Consider the following 20,638-nt stretch of genomic DNA (forward strand, 5'->3'; position numbering starts at 1 on the left):
TTAGAGATGGCCAAGAGGCACATGAAAAGATGCTCAACATCGTTAATCATCAGAGAAATGCAAATCAAAACCACACTGAGATATCACCTCACACCTGTCATAATGGCTATCGTCAAAAACACAACAAATAATAAATGTAGGGGAGGATGTGGAGAAAAGGGAACCCTAGTACACTGTTGGTGGGAATGTAAATTGGTGTAGCCAGTATGGAAAACAGTGTGGAGCTTCCTCAAGAAATTAAAAATAGGGACTTCCCTGGTGGCCCAGTGGTAAAGAATCTGCCTTCCAAGGCAGGGGACGCAGGTTCGATCCCTGGTCAGGGAACTAAGATTCCACATGGCGCAGGGCAACTAAGCCCCCACGCCACAACTACTGAGCTCACACACCTCAACTAGAGAGCCTGCATGCCACGAACTACACAGCCCACACGCTCTGGAACCCGCGCGCCACCAACTGAAAAGAAGAGAAAACACGCACGCCACAACTAGAGAGAAGCCTGCGCACCACAACGAAGAGCCGTCGCACCGCAACTAAGACCCAACACAGCCCCCCCCCCAAAATTTAAATGAAGTATAACCTATAAAAATTGAATCACTATGTTGTACACCTGTAACTAACATAACATTATAAATCAACTATACCTCAATAAAAGAAAATAGTTCATATCCTAAGAATAAAAATAAATAAGAACATATCCATAGACTGTAGTGCAATTCATTACAAGACAGCGTATCCGCATCTTTATTTAAAGCGATTTAAATTAGTAAATAAGTTAATAACAAGTTCATGTTATGGGCACTAACAGGGCTTTGGTAATCATCTAGACCACACCATACGTTAAGAAACTGAAGACCAGAGAAATTAAGTGAACTGATCAAGATCAAATTTGTCTGTTGACAGTACTGAGCTCAAACTTCATCTCCACATTCCCAAGCTGAAGTGCTCCTTCGACAACGCTACGTGCCGTATCTTTTTCAAACGAGGTAATATGGTGAGAACAACTAGTAAAAATTCCAACATAAATGCAAGAGGTAGGACTGGAGAATGGGTAAACGCTACCCGTCGGGCTTCTATGCTTGGTTAAATACCTCACTTCATTTACGTCTCCTCAAGACTAAGTTCTTACTTGCAAAAGATGGAGGTCCCAAAACTCTCTTAGTTCATGGCTGGGCTGGTTCTCCCTTCCTCTCGGGGGGAAGCACGACGGGGCGGAGAGGAGACTCCGCGGTCCGAGCTCCTCAGGTATCCCTGCCCAAGCCCCGCAGACTCTTCACCCTCAGCTCTCCTGACGTCCCCGCACGGGATCGAAGCTCGTCTGTAGCAGCGGCTTGGGGACCTCAGCTTCTCCACCGAGGCCGCACAGCGGAGCCGGAAAATGTCTAGAGCACGGCGCCACAACAGCACGGCTAACCAAATCCCAGTTTTCCAAGTTCTTTTTTGGCGCTTCTGTGACGCAACTTCCGTCCGAAGCTGCGGCGAGACCGGAGGGGCGTGACGGAGGGCAGCCAATCAAAGAGATCGGCCTGACGGAAGCCTTGAGGCTCCCGGAAGCTGTCCTGAGGTTCTTATCGGAAAGCGGAAGCGGCGCGCAGCACGTGGGGGCGGTGCCGGTCAGAGGGTTTTGAGTCCTCTTGGTTTGTGGGAGGTGAGGCTGCCAGCGGCTACAGCCCAGGGCCAGGGGCAGAGCGCGGGGAACTGGAGAGACGCTGCGGAGCTCGGAGACCGGCTGAGCGTTATGGAGGGCTCTGAGGAGCAACCGGGCCCACAGCCACCGCATCCCGGGGACCACCGCATCCGCGACGGCGACTTCGTGGTGCTGAAACGGGAAGATGTGTTTAAAGCAGTGCAAGTCCAGCGGAGAAAGTAAGTCGGGTCGCTGGCCTTAGGGGTTCTCCGCCCCCATCTTCTAGACACCCTCTCCCTCCAGGGTACCATTCTTGGATTCCCAATCCATTCTGGATTCCCAATCCTGTCCCTCGTTATCTCCTCTGGGATCTTCCCACAGAGGCCTTTGCCCCCAGGATCCCATCCTTGGCCCTCGAGATCTCCCTCACTCCTTCTGTCTTCCTACAGAACTCCCCTCCGTGATCTCATACTGGCCCTCCATCTTAAGCATCTCACTTTTTCCAGGGTCCTTTTCCCATTCTTGGCCCTCAGGTGCTCCGCCCCTCTCTCCAGGCCCCCACCTCACCCCCTGTCCTGTGGTTCTTTCCCCAGGTTTTGAGTTCTTCTCTCCTGTCTTCTCACAGAACCCACCCTTCACCCTCTAGTCTCATTCTTGCCTCCCAGAGCCCCCCTCATCACAACTTTATTTTGTATTCTTGAAACCAGTGCTTTTTTCTTTTCAGAATTTCTGATTAGAAATGTGTAAAGTGCTAATACTAATTATTTAAGCTTTTTAATTTAAGTATAGCAGTGCAGCGAAGTCCTTAGGGTTATACGTTCGATGAATGATTCCATGTGCAGATGAACCTTTGGTTTTTCTTTCTACTATTGTCCTTTTAAGTTGCTTGATCGTGAGATGTGGTGGTTTGAGTTTGCTTCTTACAAATGTGCTGTTTTAGATAAGAGCTTTTCATTCCCAAGGAGACAGACAGTAACATCTTTATTTCTAAAAAGTATTCTTTAGACATTTATTTTGAAACACTTTTCATCAGTTTTCTTGGCAGAAGCCATAGCATTAGTTTCCATTTTGTTTAGAAAATGACCCTTTGAGTTCAGCTACATCCCAGGCCAGACTCTCCCTTCACTCTTTCCTGGCGGCTGCACTCATCTGGTTAGGCAGAAGCAGTCCTGCCTCTGTGAGCAGACTCTGCACATCCCCCTCTTCCCCAAGGAAGGTGTGGCTCTATGTCCTTCTGACTGGGTCCCACTTTCCTGACTAGGGCAGTGACCTCTTGTCAGGCCAGTCAGTTTGAGTGACACACCCTTCTTTGCATATCAGACCAGCTGCCAGGGGGTAAACCCAACCCAGCTCGGACACAGTGTTTTGCTAGCACTGGGCTACTCAAAGGATGAGGTGGGGGAGGGTACACATCTGGGCTGAGCTGAGTTTCAGCTTCTCTGAGGGGATTCATGTCAGCATATATTTAGAGTGTCTGTTATGTGTTAATCACTGAGGACCCAGCAACGAGCAAGAATTGGCCCTGTCTGGATACTTAGGATCTTGGAGAAATTCACTCAGGTGGTTCAAGTAAGGAGACTTAATGAAGATGTGACACATACACATACAGAGATGTGACAAGGTTTAGAGAACCAGTAGAGACTGGTGATGCATCCAAGGGTCTAGAATTGTGGGAAGCCTTCAGCAAGGGAGCCTGTGTGATGTGGTCTGTGCATTCTGTCATGGTTGGCCTCTTGGGGCACAGAGAAAGAAAGAGAAGGTGTAGGATGGGGCATAAAAAAAATTAACCAGTGTACATCTTTCAGAATTCAGAGTTCTGTTGATACGCGCCATGTCCTGAAGCTAAGCAGGGCTTCCTGAGATCCATTTGTTCTTTGCTGGATAGACCATGTGGTGCAGTGGAAAGAACCAGGCTTTTAAGTCAGGCAGACTTGGATTTGAATACCAATTCCTACTGTGTAACTGAATCTTGGGCAAGACACTTTTCCCTCAGTCTCAAGTTTGCTCACCTGGAAAGAGCTGTGTCCCAGGATTACTTAATTGAGAATTAAATCAAAAAGTATGAAACACCTGGCACATACTACCTAACCCCTGATCGACACTCAGTGGGTGTTAGTTTTTGTCTTTTGAAAGGAAAGTTTTTTGTTTTTGTGGGATTTCCCTTTTACATTGTTAAGAAGATAAAAATCTGGGTAATGGGAAAAGCTAAGATTGCCTGGGCCTCAGTAGAGCCTCATCAGTGTTAGGCACTGTTTACAAATGTGTAGATTGTCAATAATGTTATGTAAATGTCATTTGCTTTTACTGGATGATTTTCAAAGAAAATGGCCAGTTAGGCCAGGGAATTTGTTAAATCCCTGTCATCTCAATGATTGTTCAGTTTTGAGATTTTCTTGTGTAAGTTACAAGAGGCATCACAGTGTGTGTCTCAGTGGCATGGCAGTCTTGCTACTCAGGAAATCCAAAGTCTGCGAGTTTGGACATCCTGTCAGACAGTGCAAATTGGATCCAGACCAATGCCTCAGAGGAGGAATGTCTTCTGTCCTTGTTTCTCATTCCAAATTCAGTGTTTTTGTGGCTTCTTTATTAATTTTGTGCAGTGTTTTGTGTTTCTGACCCCAACCCAATCCTCTCTAGTTCATTTGTCGGTTCATGGTCAGAGATAATGCTGCTAATCATCCTTTAGGGAGACTGATTATGAAATAACCTAGATTGAATAAATCTTTCCTATACTGAATACAAATGAGATTCAGCTAATTGATTGCATTTCTTCCCTAGAAAAGTAACTTTTGAAAAACAGTGGTTCTATCTGGATAACGTCATTGGCCATAGTTATGGAACCACATTTGAAGTGACCAGTGGAGGAAGTCTTCAGCCTAAGAAGAAGAAGGAAGAGCCTACTTCAGGTGCACTGTACTACTTAGGATGTATGAAATAGTTGCTCTTGAGCTGGCTACTCAGAAACTTGTCAACTCAAATTAATTCTAGAATGCTAGCCCAGGCTGTCCCCAAAGAAATCTAAACTCATAATCTAAGAACTGTAGCTTGGTAGAATGCATTAGGGTCTCCCTTTGGCTTTGAGATACCTGGGTTCTGACTCCTGCCCATCATTAACCAGCTCTTCGACCTTGGGCCAGGTATTTGATGCCATGAATCCTTGCAGCTTCATTGTAAGAGTGGGTGTGGAGCCCTGTTGGTGTCTAGAAGTTACCAGCTCTTGAGGTAGTTAGCATATAGGGTAAGGATAATAGGTCTGGCTTTGAATTCAACTGACTAGGTTTAAGTTCCAGCTTCATGACTTACTTTATAACCTTGACCTAGTTATTTGGTTTCTCTAAGTTTTATATTCTCATCAGTAAAATAGGGCCATAAACACATTTAATGCCCAAGCTGTAGTTGTCTTCTCACAGAGAAGTTCTTAACAGTGCCTTGCCTGTTAGAGTAACGACCCCATAATTTTAGTATTATTGTTATTAAAATTAAATACTTAAATTTTTATCAAAATAAATGTGCTTAAATATTAATAAAATGAAAATACTTAATTATTAAAATTAAATAAGTAAAACACTATTGAAGTTCTGGTTCAAACCAGTTTATTAAATACTTTTAAATCAACCTTCATGTTTTTATTAAGCACCAGATATGTTCTAGACATGATTAAGCAGTGCAATTTCAGCAGTTCCTTAGATAGACTATCCCATAAAATTTATTTAGCAGTGGGGAACACTAAAAATAAGCAAACAGCATAATTTCAGATGGTGATATGTGCTGTGCAGATGGCAGAGTAGGGAGGTGTACTGAAGGCTGATTGAAATGTGAAACTTGGCTGAGATGGTGAGCTCAGCCCTGAGTGATGGAAAGGATCCACCCACTTGGAGATGTCACAAGAGCATTCCAGACAGAGGGAGCAGCAAGTGCCAAAGCCCCGCATTGAGACCATGCTGCTGTGTGTCTAAGGAACAGAAAGAAGGGCAATGTGGCTGAGTACAGGGGTTGAGAAATGAGCCCTGGAAAGGTAGCCAGGGGCCAGGTCATATAACAACCGTGCGGGTTGTCTTTGAATTGCTACTGGAAGCCACTGTGGTTTTGTGCGTTGGAATAGATGAGCCAATTTGCATTTTAAAAAGAGAACTTTGATGTCACGTAGATTGTAAGGGGACAAGAGTGGGAACAAGAATATGAGTGAGTGGCTTGGAGTAGTCGTGACAAGAAAGGATAGTGGATTGGGGTGGGGGCAGTGGAACTGGAAGGCCAGATTTAAGTGGCTGATGGGCTGGATGTGGATACGAACTTAGAATAGGAAAGATTTTTAAATAATTTCAGATCATACATGTCATAGAGCAATTTTCTTCCTTAGAGACCAAAGAAGCGGGCACTGATAATCGAAATATAATTGATGATGGGAAATCTCAGAAACTTACTCAAGATGACATAAAAGCTTTAAAGGACAAAGGCATTAAAGGCGAGGTAAAATTCAAAGGATTTTTTGTTTTGTTTTCATTTGGTATTTAGGAAATTGCTTGCATTTTAAAGCAGACTTCTCCTAAGGTAAAATGTAAAAATACTGTACACTTCTGTTAAAAATAGCTTGAAGTGTATATGCAATTCAGTATATCAAAGATTTTGTTTCTTATAGGCAGGAATGTAAGTGAATAGCATTACTAATAGTGTTAGCAAAAGGGAATTTGATAACTTAGTTCATCTCAGAGCTTAAGTTTGTTCATTTTCAGTAATGTTTTCAGCCAGTGTCTTCAGGACTGACAGTTTTCTTTACTTCCTTTCTTCTTTGGAGTTTAAAGTACTTACATTTTAATACAAATTCTAGATAGAGTATAAAAATACAAAGTTCACCCATTTGGACTTCTGTGGAAAAGGGCCTGGAGAATCAGACATTTGGATACATTCTGGGGTAAGAAACCTTTGAAGTTATCTGTGCTGTGAAAATAAAGTTTCAGGAAATCTGCTTGCTCCTTTTCTTATAGGAAATAGTTCAGCAATTAATTGAAAATAGTACAACATTCCGAGACAAGACAGAATTTGCTCAAGATAAATATATAAAAAAGAAGAAAAAGAAGTAAGTAATTTTTGTTTTTAAAAGGATGAAAATATAAAATCTTTTTATAGCTTTATAAAATATATTATTAAAAATAAAATATTTTTAAACTAGCTTTTTAAAATTGATGTTCTGCTTTTCCTTCCCCCAGATATGAAGCCATGATTACTGTTGTGAAGCCATCCACCCGCATTCTTTCAGTTATGTATTATGCAAGAGAACCTGGAAAAATTAAGTACGCTTTGTTTCCTTTCAAAAGTATAATTGGGGGAAAGTATATCTTTAAGAAAGTCATGATTTTAAGTAAAATGAAAATCTTGCTCATCTGCATAAAGTGTCCTCCTACTTCATAAATTGTAAGTCCTTTTTTACTATTGCCTCCAAAGCAATCAATAATCTTATCAACATCATTTTTATGAAACAAACAAAACTTGAAAAATTATGATTAAAATAGCAGACTTTGCTTAGCTATAAATGAATGAATCATTTTTTTTCCTTAGCCACATGAGATACGATACGCTAGCCCAGATGCTGACGTTGGGAAATATCCGTGCTGGCAATAAAATGATTGTGATGGAAACATGTGCAGGCTTGGTGCTGGGTGCAATGATGGAACGAATGGGAGGTAAGATTTAACGTTTTCAAGTTCATTAAAACCCTACCATGATTTGAGTCGAGCGGTCTAAAAAACTGAAAACTCATGGAAAGTGAGTTTGAGTTACTGGAAGCGAATGAAATGACTTGGGTGTGCCTGCACAGCTCCAGTCTCTGGGACCTTTCTCCATAGCCCACATCTCCCAGCCTGAGCTGTGCTGGCACTCCCGACGCAGCGTCCTTTCCAGCTTCTGTGTCAGTGGGGATGGTTCTGAAGCCTGTGACTGGCTAGGACCTCCAGGACCATGATTTCAGTTAAACTCTTGGATAGTTGGTGCTCATTTTATTGGCCTGAATTGAGAGTATAGGGTGGGAAGAATACTAGGGATGTATTCTGTACTAGAAGAGTACAACACAGCCTGATTTGTCTGCCCTTTTTATGACCCTGTTGAAGATAAGAACTTCTAACTGTCCTGTTTAAAGATTGGATTTGGGGGATGCTGAGAACCAATCACCAATCATGTGACATACAAAATTTGTATGATCACAGGGTTTTACTGTAGTGTCAAGGGGGGTACACTTCTTTAAGACTTCCTGTGTACCTGTTTGGAATTCTGTTACCCCCATTGGGAATATGCATGGACTCCAGATGGACCCCAGAGGAGCTGCATCACCTTCAACCTCTGAACAGCGTAAAGCAGAGAGACCTTCAGTCTCCTTACTGTGTAGTACCCCGAGGGTTGCATAGTCTAGAGCCACCTCCGTTGAGCAGATATTTGTTTCTTTTGTCTGTTCAGGTTTTGGCTCCATTATTCAGCTGTACCCTGGAGGTGGACCTGTTCGGGCAGCAACAGCATGCTTTGGATTTCCAAAATCTTTCCTCAGTGGTCTTTATGAATTCCCCCTCAACCAAGTGGACAGTCTTTTAAATGGAACATTTTCTGCTGAGATGTTATCTTCAGAGCCAAAAGACAGTGCTTCGGTTGAAGAAAGTAATGGCACACTGGAGGAAAAACAGACTTCAGAACAAGAGAACGAAGACAGCATGCCAGAAGCCCCAGAGAGCAATCACCGAGAAGAACAAGAAACAATGGAAATTGTCTCTCAAGATCCAGACTATAAGGAGCCTAAAGAGAGAGGAAGCAAAAAGGATTATGTAAGAATGTTAAGAGTTCCCACTACCCTCAGTATCTTCCTCAGGCTTCATTTAACTTCATGTAAGCCCTGAGATTTGGTTTGGCTTTGGAGCATCAGCTCCCAAGATAACAAATATCAAAACAGACAGATAAAAACTGTGTGTGAGTGTACACACATGTGATTTAATCTTTGGGATGGAGCTTTAGGATACAGAAGCATTGTATAGGTGGCTGCATGGTGGTTTTATAACCAAAGGGCTCTCTTATGTGTTTTCAGCTTCCTTATAAATGATCTTCTGTTGCCTTAGTCCAAGTTGATAAATATTGTTAAAATGTTTTGACAGACCAGTGTTTCCATAAACGTGACTGAATGACCTCAGTATGTTGGTATCTTATTTTTCTTCTTGAAGATTCAGGAAAAGCAGAGGAGACAAGAAGAGCAGAAGAAAAGACATTTAGAGGCTGCTGCTCTGCTGAGTGAAAGGAACGCAGACGGGTGTGTTGCTGAAAGAACACGGGAGACATCTTGGTGCTCATGGGCTCTGCTTCAAGCAGATTAGCATTCTCTGTCTGCTTGTCTATTTTGGTTGTAGTGAGGGCAAACATGATGATTCTGTCTTGGGTTTTTAAAGAAAGGAGGCTGCATCTGGCAGAGATGAGAAATTGATTATGCTGGTTTCAGAGTTTTAGAAGAAATTGACATTTCTCCAATGATGTCACATCAAGTTGGGCTGTGTAGTCCCACTAGGTACAGGTTGGAGGGCATTCCAGTTGATGTGTTACTGACTAAGGGCATGGGCTAAGGAAAACCTGACAGGAAAGGCAGATTCAGGTATCTGCAAAGCCAGTATTACAATGTTGGATTTTCTTCCAGATTTTTTTTTTTTAAATCAAGACTGTCATTAGAGTTGCCAACTCTAAGTTGGCCGCATAGAGTTGCCAGTCACCATGAGAGTTTATAATCCAGTTTGTGTTTCCTAGAAAGTAATAGCTCGTGATTTTATTGTTGGAATCTCTAGAATGTTGTATTTAAAGTGCTTCCTTGTGTGAGTCATGCAAATAAATACGTGATATTTTAAAACCTATGCTCTGCTTTGGGGACATAGAGAAATAATTTGTCTAACATTTTCCTTGCAGTTTAATTGTAGCTAGTCGTTTCCATCCCACTCCACTGCTGCTGTCTTTGCTGGACTTTGTGGCTCCTTCAAGGCCATTCGTGGTGTACTGTCAATATAAAGAGGTAATACTGAAACAGAGTGGACAGGAATTCTTGCATCTGAATGTTGATTCTCAAATTGCACCCTCAAAATAATTATTAACAGAACTCTGTTTATGCCTTTAGCCTCTGTTGGAATGCTACACAAAACTGCGGGAAAGAGGAGGGGTCATCAATCTCAGGCTGTCTGAAACCTGGCTCAGAAATTACCAGGTATGTGTTCTCACAGCCAGTCCCTGGGAGCTGCTCTCCTGGGTCGCTGGCTCTGCCCAGTAGTACCAGAAGCTGTTAAATAGGGATCTCCCTGTTTCTATCTATAGATATGGTGGAGTCTCACGTCTATAACTCAGAGAAAGTGCCCTGACCTTTCCGGACCCTTTTTTCTTTTTTCACGTCATGGTCTATTACTCAGATACCCGAGTCCAGAGACATTTAAAATGCAAACGACTATGGTTCGTGTTTCCTCAAGGCCTTGAGATCACTGTAGAGGGAATAACTGATAATAGCAAAATCCCTAGGCTAACAAGAAAGTGACCCTTTCCTTTCTGCTGGCATGTCTTTGCAGCAAGTGTTCGAGAGTTCCTGGTGGGCTCTGTGTCAGTTCAGGTCCTCTGGAACGTATATGCGAAGATAGAATTAAAAGTGTAAGAGAAGTGCCTGTGAAAGATAAGACAAGAGGGAGCAGGATTAGGCAGGGAGAGCTGTCAGACCATGATACAGGTCTGATGCCTGTGACAAGTGGGAGGAAGGAGGGGAGGAAGAGCATGCAGTGCTGCTCTGAGAAAGTCTCAGCCAGGATGACGAGGAACCGCAGAGCAAAAATTGCCCATTAAAGGAGGGAGAAAACCCAGGCCCAGTGCACTACACAAACCAGTTGCCCTTTCACCACCAGAAACTTGCTTCAGGTTTAAGAGAAATGGTTTCAGTTTTATATTTCAAAAGAAAATCACTTAAACCAATTTCTACGCTTTTATCTGCACTGTCATGTGAAAGATGGACCTCCTTAGGAATTGGTCTGATTAAATTGGTCTCTCTTCAGGCGAATCTGTGTCGTTTAAATTCTCATTTCTGGCATGTGTATTGTTAACGAGGCTTTATCTGCTTAGGAAAACATGAATGTCTGTCTTTCTGTCTTGATTAGGTTTTGCCAGATCGAAGTCATCCCAAACTACTGATGAGCGGAGGTGGGGGGTACCTTCTCTCAGGCTTCACTGTTGCCATGGACAACCTTAAAGCAGACCCCAGTCTCAAATCTAGCACCAGCACTTTAGAATCACACAAGACTGAAGAGCCAGCAGCTAAAAAACGGAAGTGCCCAGAGTCTGACTCAACCTTTCAAAAATTGCTTTGATTTTTGTTCTCAGACATTATGCAGTTAGTAAGTAAACTTTAAATGCCATTACTAATTGTGTTTTCATATCCTAAGAATGAGAACATGTCTATACCCCTATTCGTGGGAAGGACAAGTAAGCCTTTTGTCCACCTCTGACACAGATTGGTTCTGTCTGTCAAAACCTCGAGCCAGAATACCCAAGCCTGGGGTAAGCAGTAAACTGGTATATGGCCAGTTGTGTTTATTTCACAAAAATCCTCTAAGTACTTTTAGTGCTCTGCACAAATATCTTGAGAATTTAGAGATCAAAGAAATATATTTATACAAAACTTTGTTTATATGTTAAGCCAAGTGGAATAACACACCATCAGTGAAACTTGGGTACTGAAACGAAGGAATTTGTGGAAGAAATTTCCTCTGTTCATTATGTTCTCTTCAACCTAAGCAATATGAATGTGTATGAGACTTACAGTACCAAAAATGTCCACCCTTTTCCCTCCAGTGGAATAAACTTTTAATAATTTTATATTTTATTATCTTAATAGTTGATGACCTAGAAAGATCTGAGTATTTATTTTACTGCTGTTTTTGTCAGTAGAAAGGTGTTGTAGGGTACTTTTTTGAATTAATTTGCCAATCCTCTCATTCTTTGTTCCAAATAAAGTGACTAGAATTTTTGTGTACTATTAAATGAAACAGAAATGGTTTTTTCCCTCCCCAGAGACTTACGGAGATAGATAGATACATGTATATGGATGTTGGTATATGCGCATACATACATATATTTATATGTGCACACACATCCACATGGAGACAGAGAGAACACACTGTCCATATGAACTTTAACAAAGTTTAGTGCAGGGCTTAGACCAGTCCTCATTGCATTAGTGTCACTCCTTGTCAAATGTATTTTAAAGTGCCTTTTTTTGGTGATTATTAATGCTGGTTTGTTGAGCTCTGGCATGACTAGGTGCTTAGCCTTTCTAAGCTCTGAAAAAGTGTAATTAAATTATTTGGTCATCTGCAGCCAAGAAAAGTGTTTAGAGGAAGCCACAGCTCTTGCCCATTGAGAGTCTGAGTCTTGCTCACTAAACATGCTCATCCTGTGTATTGTTCATGTCGTTATAGAATAGATGCAATCATCCAGCAAGGGGCATCTCAGAAAAAAAAAATTGCTTTTTCCTAATAGCATGTACTATTCTAAAAATGGCCAGTGTGGTTACCAACAACTACAGTTCTGATTCCTTTTTCTTAAAACAATTGCTTTTAAAGAATAAAAGCATTTCCTACTGTGATCCGTCTGACTTACATGAATGATGCTGTCAGTGATGCCGCATTCATTGGCTTTCAGCTGATTGTGACACATGGTCTTTGTAAGAAAACCTGCCTGGATTGGCATGTCACTGAACATGTGCTTGCAAACAGTTGTCACTCACATGCAACCAGTCAAGTTTGGTCGAAGAGAACACAATATATGCACAGACTAGATTCAGTAGTGGCTGGTCTCCACTGGTCACTGTTGTTAGAACCATCTCCTACTTGAAACTCAACCAGTTTTCAAGTCCCATCTCATTCCATTCAGTGTGGGGGTCTGCACTGCCAAGGACCTGTGCGCCCATATAGCTGCCCCTGGAGTTGACTTGTGGACTTTTGCACCAGGTTAACTTAAAGTTAACCTTTACTTGCTAATGTTTTCTCATTCATGTAATTTACTTCATCTTTGAGTACTGATGATTTAATTCAGTGGTTTGAAAATTTAGTGTGTACCAGAATCCCCTGGGGGGCTTATTAAAACACTGATTGCTGGGCTCCACTGAGTTTCTAAGTATTAAGTCTGCAATGGGGCGGGAAATTTGCATTTCTAAGTTTCCAGGTGACACTAGTGCTGCTGGGCCAGAACCCACTCCTTGAGAAACACTTCTGTGTATACACACATATCAAGAGTGTCTTGTTTATAAAGTGGACATCCACCTTTGGAGCACATGAGTGGGTAGTTCTATGACTACTAGACATCCAGTCACCAGGAGAGCTATGTGAAATAGCACTTCAATGAGTGGCCATCAAAAAGTAAAGACAAAATCATTATGTAATGTCCATCTTACTTCTCCATTGGATTAGGGTACTTGGAAATATACAGTGGTGCCAGTTAGAAGATTATTTAGCATAAAGGTACATTAAAATTGTATGACGTTTTATTGAGTTGTAATTGACATAATAACATTGTGTAAATTTAAGGTGTTCAGTGTTGATTTGATGCAGTTATGTATTGCAGAATTAGCTAACACCTCCACCTGTGACATACCATTTGGGTTGGGGGCGAGAACATTAAAAATGTACTCTCTTAGCAACTTTCCAGTATATAATTATGGTTAATTATAATCACTATGCTCTACATTAAATTGCCAGAATGTATACATTCTTAAATTGCCAGAATGTATTCATCTTATAACTGAAAGTTTGTGCCTTGTGACCAGTATCTCCCCATTTCCCCCACCGCCCAGCCCCTGGCAGTCACCATTTTACTTTGTTTCTATGAGTTTGATTTTTTTAGATTCCACATATAAGTGACATCATACAGTATTTGGCTTATTTCACTTAGCATCATGCCCTCAGAGTCTATCCATGTTGTCACAAGTGTCAGGATTTCCCTCTTTCTTGTGGCTGAATAATATTCCATTATATATATATACCACATCTTTATCCATTCATCTGTTGGTGGACACTTAGGTTGTTTCCATATCTTGTCTATTGTGAATAATGCTGCAATGAACGTGGGAGTGCAAATATCTCTTCAAGATACTGATTTCATTTTCTTTGGATATATATTCACATACAAAAAGTCTACGCTTTTACACTCCTCCTACATTTTGTATTTTTGATGTTCTGTCTTTTTCATGTTGTGTGTCCATTAATAAATTATTGTAGTTATATTTTAATACTTTTGTCTTTATAAGTGACTTACCCACCACTATTACAATATTAGCATATTCTGAATTTAACTCTATATTTTACCTTTGTAAGTGAATTTTATACTTTCATATGTTCTCATGTTACTAAATAGCTTATTAGTAGCTTTCATTTCAGCTTGAAAAACTCCCTTTAGCATTTCCTGTAAGGCTGATCTAGTGGTGATAAACTTCAGCTTTTGTTTGTTTGGAAAATTCTATCCTTCAATTCTGAAGGACAACTTTGCTGCATATAGTATTCTTGGTTGGCAGTTTTTTCTTTCAGCACTTTAAATATATCATCCCACTTGTTTCTGGCCTGTAAAGTTTCTGCTGAAAAATCTACTTGTAGTCTTATGGGGGTTCTCTTGTACGTAACAAGTTGCTTTTCTCTTGTTGCTTTTAAGTCTCTCTCCTTGCCTTTAACTTTTGACAATTTAATCGTAATGTGTGTCAGTATAGGTTCATCTAATTTGGTACTCTTTGAGTTTCCTTTATCTGGATGTCTGTTTTTTTTTCCTCCAAGTTAGGGAACTTTTCAGCCATTATTTCTTTGAATAAGCTTTCTGCTCCTTTCTCTCTCTCTTCTCCTGGAACCTCTATAATGTGTATGTTGGTCCACTTGATGGTATCTCAGGTCTCCTAAGATATGTTCACTCTTTTTCATTCTTATTTTCTTTTTGTTGCTCTGACTGGATGAATTCCACTGGACTGTCTTTGAGTTCATTGCTCCTTTCTTCTGTTTGCCTCTGTTGAATTTTTCAGTTTAGTTATTGTATTATTCAATATTCAATTATTCTGTTTGGTAGTTATATTTTCTGTCTGTTTTGAAGTTCTCACTTTATTTATGAATTGCTCTCCTGACCTTGGTGGGCATCTTTATGACCATTATTTTGAACTCTATCAGGTAAAATCACTTATCTCTTTCATGAAGATCTGTTTCTGGAGATTCTGCGTGTTCTTTTGTTTAGAACATATTCCTCTGTTTATTTTCTTTCACTCTCAGTCTTGGTGCCTGCACATTAGATACAATAGCCACCTCTCACAGTCTTGACAGAATGATCTCATATAGGAGATAAACCTCATCAATTAGCCCAGTCTGAGCTCTTGGTTGTCTCTCAAGACTTTCTGATCTCCAAGCTACTTGAAGAGCAACTGATAAGCTGTTAAGTACACCTGACTTTGTTCTTAGTGGCTCCCAATAATTGAGGGTGTGCCATGACCCATCAATATCCCAAAGGGTAGAATTGCTGTCAGCACCTAGATGCAGGCTGATTAGAAGTGGATCCTCAGGCAGCAGCTGGGAAAGTATGTAGTTAAGCCCTTTCCAGGGAGAAGCTGGGAGGTGAGCATTTTTTGCCTGCTCCCTCTACACTGAACCCAGATGTATAGCTGCAGGGGGTGCTTCTGCACCCATATAAAAACTTCTTTGCTAAAGTCCTGTGGGACTCGTGAATGCAGTTCTCATTGGCTATTAGATTTGGGGTTCTGTTCCTTGGGTGGCAGCTGGGATGCCAGACATGCATACAAGCTCCTTCCAGAGAGGTTGGCAATCGGATAATGTTGGGGCAAACCAGAGGTGGAAAGTAGGGAAAGTGCTCATAGACTCCGGTGGCCCTGGATCACAGCCAGTCCCTAAATGTGTGCTAAATTGAAGCCTAGCGCTCAAGCAGCAGCTTATAAAGTGTGTAGTCACACCCTCAGGGAAAGGCTGGGAGATGGGTATTGTTCTCTGCTACTTCTGCACTGAGCCCTGGGGGGTGGCCACAGCAGCAAGTGTTTGGTTGCCATTAAGAACTGCTACTTTGTTTGCTACAGTCCTGTGGGTCTCATGGACCTAAGTGGCCTTGGCTTTCAGGGCTAGGTCTTTAGGAGGCCCGTTGGTTCCTTGAGTGGGACTCTTAAATGTTGGGGTGCTATGTTGTGGTCCAAACCCTGTGGCCCTCAGGGAGAGGCTGGGAGTTGGGGTTGGCATTTCCCTCTCAACTGTACGGTACTGTGGCAAGGATGAAGTTGAGAACATTCATTGTATCCGAATGAGGGATGAGGGAGTTCAGGACCCTTCTGTGTTGCCATCTTGGTCCCCTCTCATATGAAGCAGATTTTTTTGTTTTTTGTTTTTTGTTTTTTTTGGCCGCACTGCGTGGCTTGCGGTATCTTAATTCACCAACCAGGGATCAAACCCAGGCCCCCTGCAGTGGAAGCTAGGAGCCCTAACCACTGGACCACCAGGGAATTCCCTCATATGAACCAGATCTTAATGGGTAATCATTCATTTATTGGTTATATATGGAAAAGCCAAAAATATATTCTTTTTTAATATGTATAAACTTTTGAAGAAAAAGGGCGTGTACATTTTGTTTTAAAGCATTTGTTGTTGGAGATTGTCATGCTGAGTGAAATAAATCAGACAGAGAAAGACAAATATCATATGATGTTGCTTGTATGTGGAATCTAAGAAAATGGTACAGGTGAGCTTGTTTGCAGGACAAGAGAGAGAGTCACAGACGTAGGGGGCCAACTCATGGTTGCCAGGGGGGAAAATGGCAAGGGGGAGTGAATTGGGAGATTGGGACTGACATGCACACTACTATATATAAGGTGGATGACTAATAGGAACCTACTCTATGGCACAGGGAACTCTACTCAGTGCTCTGTGGTGACCTATATGGGAAAAGAATCTAAAAAAGAGTGGCTTATATGTATATGTGTGACTGGTTCACTTTGCTGTGCAGCAGAAACTGGCACAACATTGTAAATCAACTATGCTACAATAAAAATTAATTTAAAAAATAAAGCATTGATTGTAAATATTACAATAGCAATAGTAAATACTAAGAAGCATGTCCTAAAAATCTGATTATTAAAATTCATGTTGTTCTAAATGGTCCTGATTTTGGACTCTATTTAACTAGTGCTAGAAAGGATCCAATTACATCTGATATCTTTACTAGAAATAGAATGTTGCCTCTGGGCTAGTATTAATTTTTGTAAAAGAAATTACAGATTTTTCTTGGCCTTATGTAATACAGGTCAGATGGCAAGAAATGTGAGTACCTGAAGAGCAACTGATAAGCTGTTAATTACCCCCATTAACATTTATTAGGCACCCACTGTTTTTTGACCCTTTCTGAGGAAGTGCAAAATCTTCGAAGCATAGGAAATTAATGTGATGTACTCCCCCCTCCTTTTATTTTTGCCTCTTACAATTCATTAGTAACCTGGGCTTCTGGCATTTAAATGAGATTGAAACAGGACTGGAAAGATTTAGACATTTCATTTTCACATTGCCAGAAAGTTAACAAGGTACTAAAGAAAACTTGTTTCAAAATGTGGGTGGCCTCAATATGTTGTATGTTGTTATCATTCTAAACCAGCACACTTGGAAAAGTAGAGAAATTAATCCAGAGGGCGGAGGAAGTGAGAGTGAAAAGTTATTTGCTTTCTGGGAGTACTTTCCACAAACAAATACGTGTAAGTAAGGTGGCCTCTCACAGTTCTTTTCCATCACCTGTGAGTGACACAAAGTAGCTGTAAGGCGACAGACTCAAGGAATAGAGGAGACAAAAATAAGAAAGAATATGCCTGCTTTAAACCAAGTGTCAGCAAGCCACAGCCCACAGACCCAATCTGGTGCACCGCCAGTTTTTTTGTATGGCCTAAAGCTAAAAACAGTTTTTTCCATTTTTAAATGTTGGGATGGAGGCAAAAGAAGAATAATTTTGTGATATGTGAAAATTACATGAAATTCAAATTGCAGTGCCCATAAATGAAGTTTTATTGGAACACGGCTAGGCTAATTTGTTCAAGTATTGTCTGTCCATGGCTGCTTTCTGCTATGGCCAAGCTGAATAGTTGTGACAGAGACCATATGGCCTTCGAAGCCCAAAATATGTTCCATCTGGCCCTCTAAGGAAAAGTGTGCTGACCACAGATTTAAGTGAAGCGATGAATGGAATAGGAGGGCAGCATTTCGGAGCGTGGTGGGAACGAACAGAGCAGTGGCGCTGGGGCCCCAGGCACAGTCAGAGGGGCAGTCCCAGAGGGGATGGCTTCGTCCCAATGGCTGGGGACCCAAGAGCACTGGGATGCTATTATCTGTGAGAGAGAACTGCAAACTCTCCAAGAATATGGAGATACAGGATTAATCTCATTTGTAGAAGTGGGTATAGCTTGACTAAGGTAGATGCAAAAACACAAGATTCTACTGGATGCTTCAGTACTTGATAGTGAAACTGGAAATGGCAGAATTTGGTTTCCCTAACATTACTGGAATTGATACAGCTTTCCAGAAATATTATAGAGAAAGAAGGTTTATTAAGTTGAAGGTAGAAGACTTTTTGAATCTTTCTGCAAAGCTGCCTCGATTTCATACTAGTATTGCCAAAGGGACTATTGATGCCATAAGCCTTAATCCTAACAGTGCAATTGAGAAGGTGAAGCATTAAGTGAAATCTCTTTCCAGAATGTTGAAAAGTGAAAGACTTTTCTAATAACCTAATATAATTTAACCAAGGAATCATTGCTAAATGAATTCAGTGAAGGATCTGAACTTCTCAAAGAGCTACCAACACCCAAGTTCAGCTTTGGAGGCAGATCTGGAAACAATGTTGCATCACTGGTTTTCCAAAAAATGTGAGACTTTTTATTGGACAAATTCACTTAGCTTTTTTAAAGAAACTCCACAACAAAGTAAACCTGACACAGAAAATCCAAGGGTAATAAATGCTTAGTAATCACACAGGATGCACACGTTGTATAGATAGAATAGGTTAGTAAAAAAAAACAAACAAAAAAAAACAAAACCATGAGCATGTAAGTGGTTGGGTTTTAGAGGTAAACCAAGAATAAAATTTTTCTTTTGTATTTAAAATGTAAATATTTTTCTTTCTGATTTAAAAAAAAATTCCTGTAACTGCTGAAACAGTTAAAAACTTTAAAGCAGTAAGTGAATTTACAGGAAAAAAAAAAGATGTAAAGTGAAATCCAAAGCTCTTTCTCAGTCCTCTAAACCTATTGGCAGCAGTTGACCCCTCTCTGTGTGACAGTTTTCCTCTCCTGGTTCCCTGCTTCCTTTTTAGCCTTTCTTCCTCCATCTCTGTTGCTGGTTCCTCTTCATCTCTGAGATGAATGTTTAGGAAAATATCAGTGTGCCCCAGGGCTCAGCAACTGCACCTTTTCCTTTTTTTTGTCTATACTTGCTGCCTGGGTGTAGGATGTTCAAGGGATTTGGGAACTGATAAAAGAAAAAGATAGAACCATGAGGTGGCAGGAGCTCATACCTACTTTATTGGGTGATGATGATGCTCTGACAGGTTTGCAAGGGCGGGGAGGGAGAGATGTTCCTCATAGCAGGAATCTGTCCAGAAGCTACACCAAGGGGGTTGCTACTCAAGGGGAGGAGGGCAAGAGAACTCCCAGGGAGAGGGGAGTTGGGGTGGTGCCTTTGGTGTCTAGGTAATGCCGCTCGGCATGGCAGGGAGTCGCTGAGTCAGAGAGGTCCAAGGGGCAGGAGTCTCACAGCTTATAAGGATTGAGGTCTGTCTTGTAGTCACATGGCTCTATCTTATCAATGGCCAGCAGATGCTAAGTATAGTTTGGCAGAGGTATGCAAAGCAGATGGGCCCTGAATGTCCAAAAATGTGCTCCTTTGGGCTATGTTTAAAATGAATGGATGTATAAAATTTGAGTCTGGCACTGACAGGCTTTTGAGCTAACAGTTCTCAGCCTACAGTGAAGAAATAAACAACTTTGGGGCAGATATACAGAGGCCATCTTTGGCTCATTTATATAACACTAGGTGATCTCACCCCATTTTGAGGCTTTATACACCATCTTTGTGATGGTGACTCCCACACTGTCTTTAGCCGCCCTCTTCCTTGAGCTCCAGGCCCATACAACCTACTCAACACTTCCACTGGGCGTGTAGTCACATCTCAAACTTAACAAATCCCAACCTGAGTTCCGCATACCTCCCCTCTAAGCCAGTCCCTCCTGTAACCTTCCCCACCTCCCTTCTTCCCAGTTGCTCAGGACTGAAACCTTGGAATCATCCTTGATGCCTCTCTTTCCCTCCTGCCACACCAAATCCATCGGCCCTCCCTGTCATCTGCCTCCAAACTAGATCCTGAGTGTGACTACTTTTCCCCACCTCCAGTGCCACCACCCTGGTCCAAGCCATCACGATGACCCATCAGGATGTTTTGCAGTGGCCTTGCTGGTTTCTGTGTTTCTGCCCTCACTTCCCCTACAGCCTTCTCTCAACCCAGCAGCCACAGTGTTTTTATCATGTAAAGCAAATCATGTCAGTCCTCCAGAGAACTCTCCAATAGCTAAAGCAAATGTCCTTACCAGGACCTACAAAGCCCTGCATGATCTGGACCCTTCCACCCTCTCTACCCTCATCCCCTATGACTGTCCCCCATGCTGCCTGCTTGTTCTTCTTCAAACGTGCCAACCACATTCCTGTTTCAGGGCCTTTGCATCTACTGTTCCCTCCGCCTGAAGTGTCCTTCCCCAGGTGTCCATGTGGCTCATCCTGCTTCCTTTTGGTCTTCACTTTCTCATTGAGGCCTGTTATGTGTCCAAGTGACTAGCTCCTGAGCTAAAAATAGTAATTGTTGCATTTAGTTAATTATTTAGCACCTGAGATCTCCCAATTATATATATGTTACAATGGTATGTTGTGGATTTTCATTTTGTAATGATAGGACACTTTCTCCCCTCCTGTCCCATCA

General features: G+C 41.7%; 1 protein-coding gene and 1 pseudogene across 4 annotated transcripts; both read left to right on the forward strand.

The window, feature by feature from the left end:
• The first annotated feature begins 1,636 nt into the window (after nt 1-1,636).
• TRMT6 (tRNA methyltransferase 6 non-catalytic subunit) lies at nt 1,637-11,601 on the forward strand. Of its 3 annotated transcripts, XM_082856732.1 has the most exons (11): nt 1,637-1,863; nt 4,403-4,530; nt 5,982-6,091; nt 6,607-6,698; nt 6,829-6,912; nt 7,178-7,302; nt 8,069-8,427; nt 8,818-8,903; nt 9,545-9,647; nt 9,750-9,836; nt 10,765-11,601. In XM_082856732.1, exons 1-11 carry the CDS (start codon nt 1,736-1,738, stop codon nt 10,972-10,974), a joined length of 1,512 nt encoding a protein of 503 aa, XP_082712858.1. In that variant the 5' UTR covers nt 1,637-1,735; the 3' UTR covers nt 10,975-11,601. The 3 variants fall into 3 exon arrangements, with proteins under 3 accessions (XP_082712858.1, XP_082712859.1, XP_082712860.1); XM_082856734.1 differs by lacking the exon at nt 1,637-1,863 and having other exon boundaries at nt 4,500-4,530; nt 5,984-6,091; XM_082856733.1 differs by lacking the exons at nt 4,403-4,530; nt 5,982-6,091 and having other exon boundaries at nt 1,738-1,863.
• Nucleotides 11,602-17,849: 6,248 nt separating this feature from the next.
• LOC309973513 (EEF1A lysine methyltransferase 2-like) lies at nt 17,850-18,864 on the forward strand (annotated as a pseudogene). Its single transcript has 2 exons — nt 17,850-18,057; nt 18,088-18,864. The product of its transcript is annotated as an EEF1A lysine methyltransferase 2-like (transcript).
• The last annotated feature ends 1,774 nt before the right edge of the window (nt 18,865-20,638 follow it).

The sequence above is a fragment of the Leucopleurus acutus genome (genome assembly GCF_964270905.1).
Source record: "Leucopleurus acutus genome assembly, chromosome: 16".
NCBI classification, from domain to species: Eukaryota; Metazoa; Chordata; class Mammalia; order Artiodactyla; family Delphinidae; genus Leucopleurus; species Leucopleurus acutus.

Coding starts and splice junctions, on each gene's coding strand:
- TRMT6 (XM_082856732.1), top strand. CDS start 1,736: ATGGAGGGCTCTGAGGAGCAACCGGGCCCACAGCCACCGCATCCCGGG. Junction 6,913..7,177: donor AGAGAACCTGGAAAAATTAA/GTACGCTTTGTT, acceptor TTTTTTCCTTAG/CCACATGAGATACGATACGC. Junction 7,303..8,068: donor AATGATGGAACGAATGGGAG/GTAAGATTTAAC, acceptor TTGTCTGTTCAG/GTTTTGGCTCCATTATTCAG.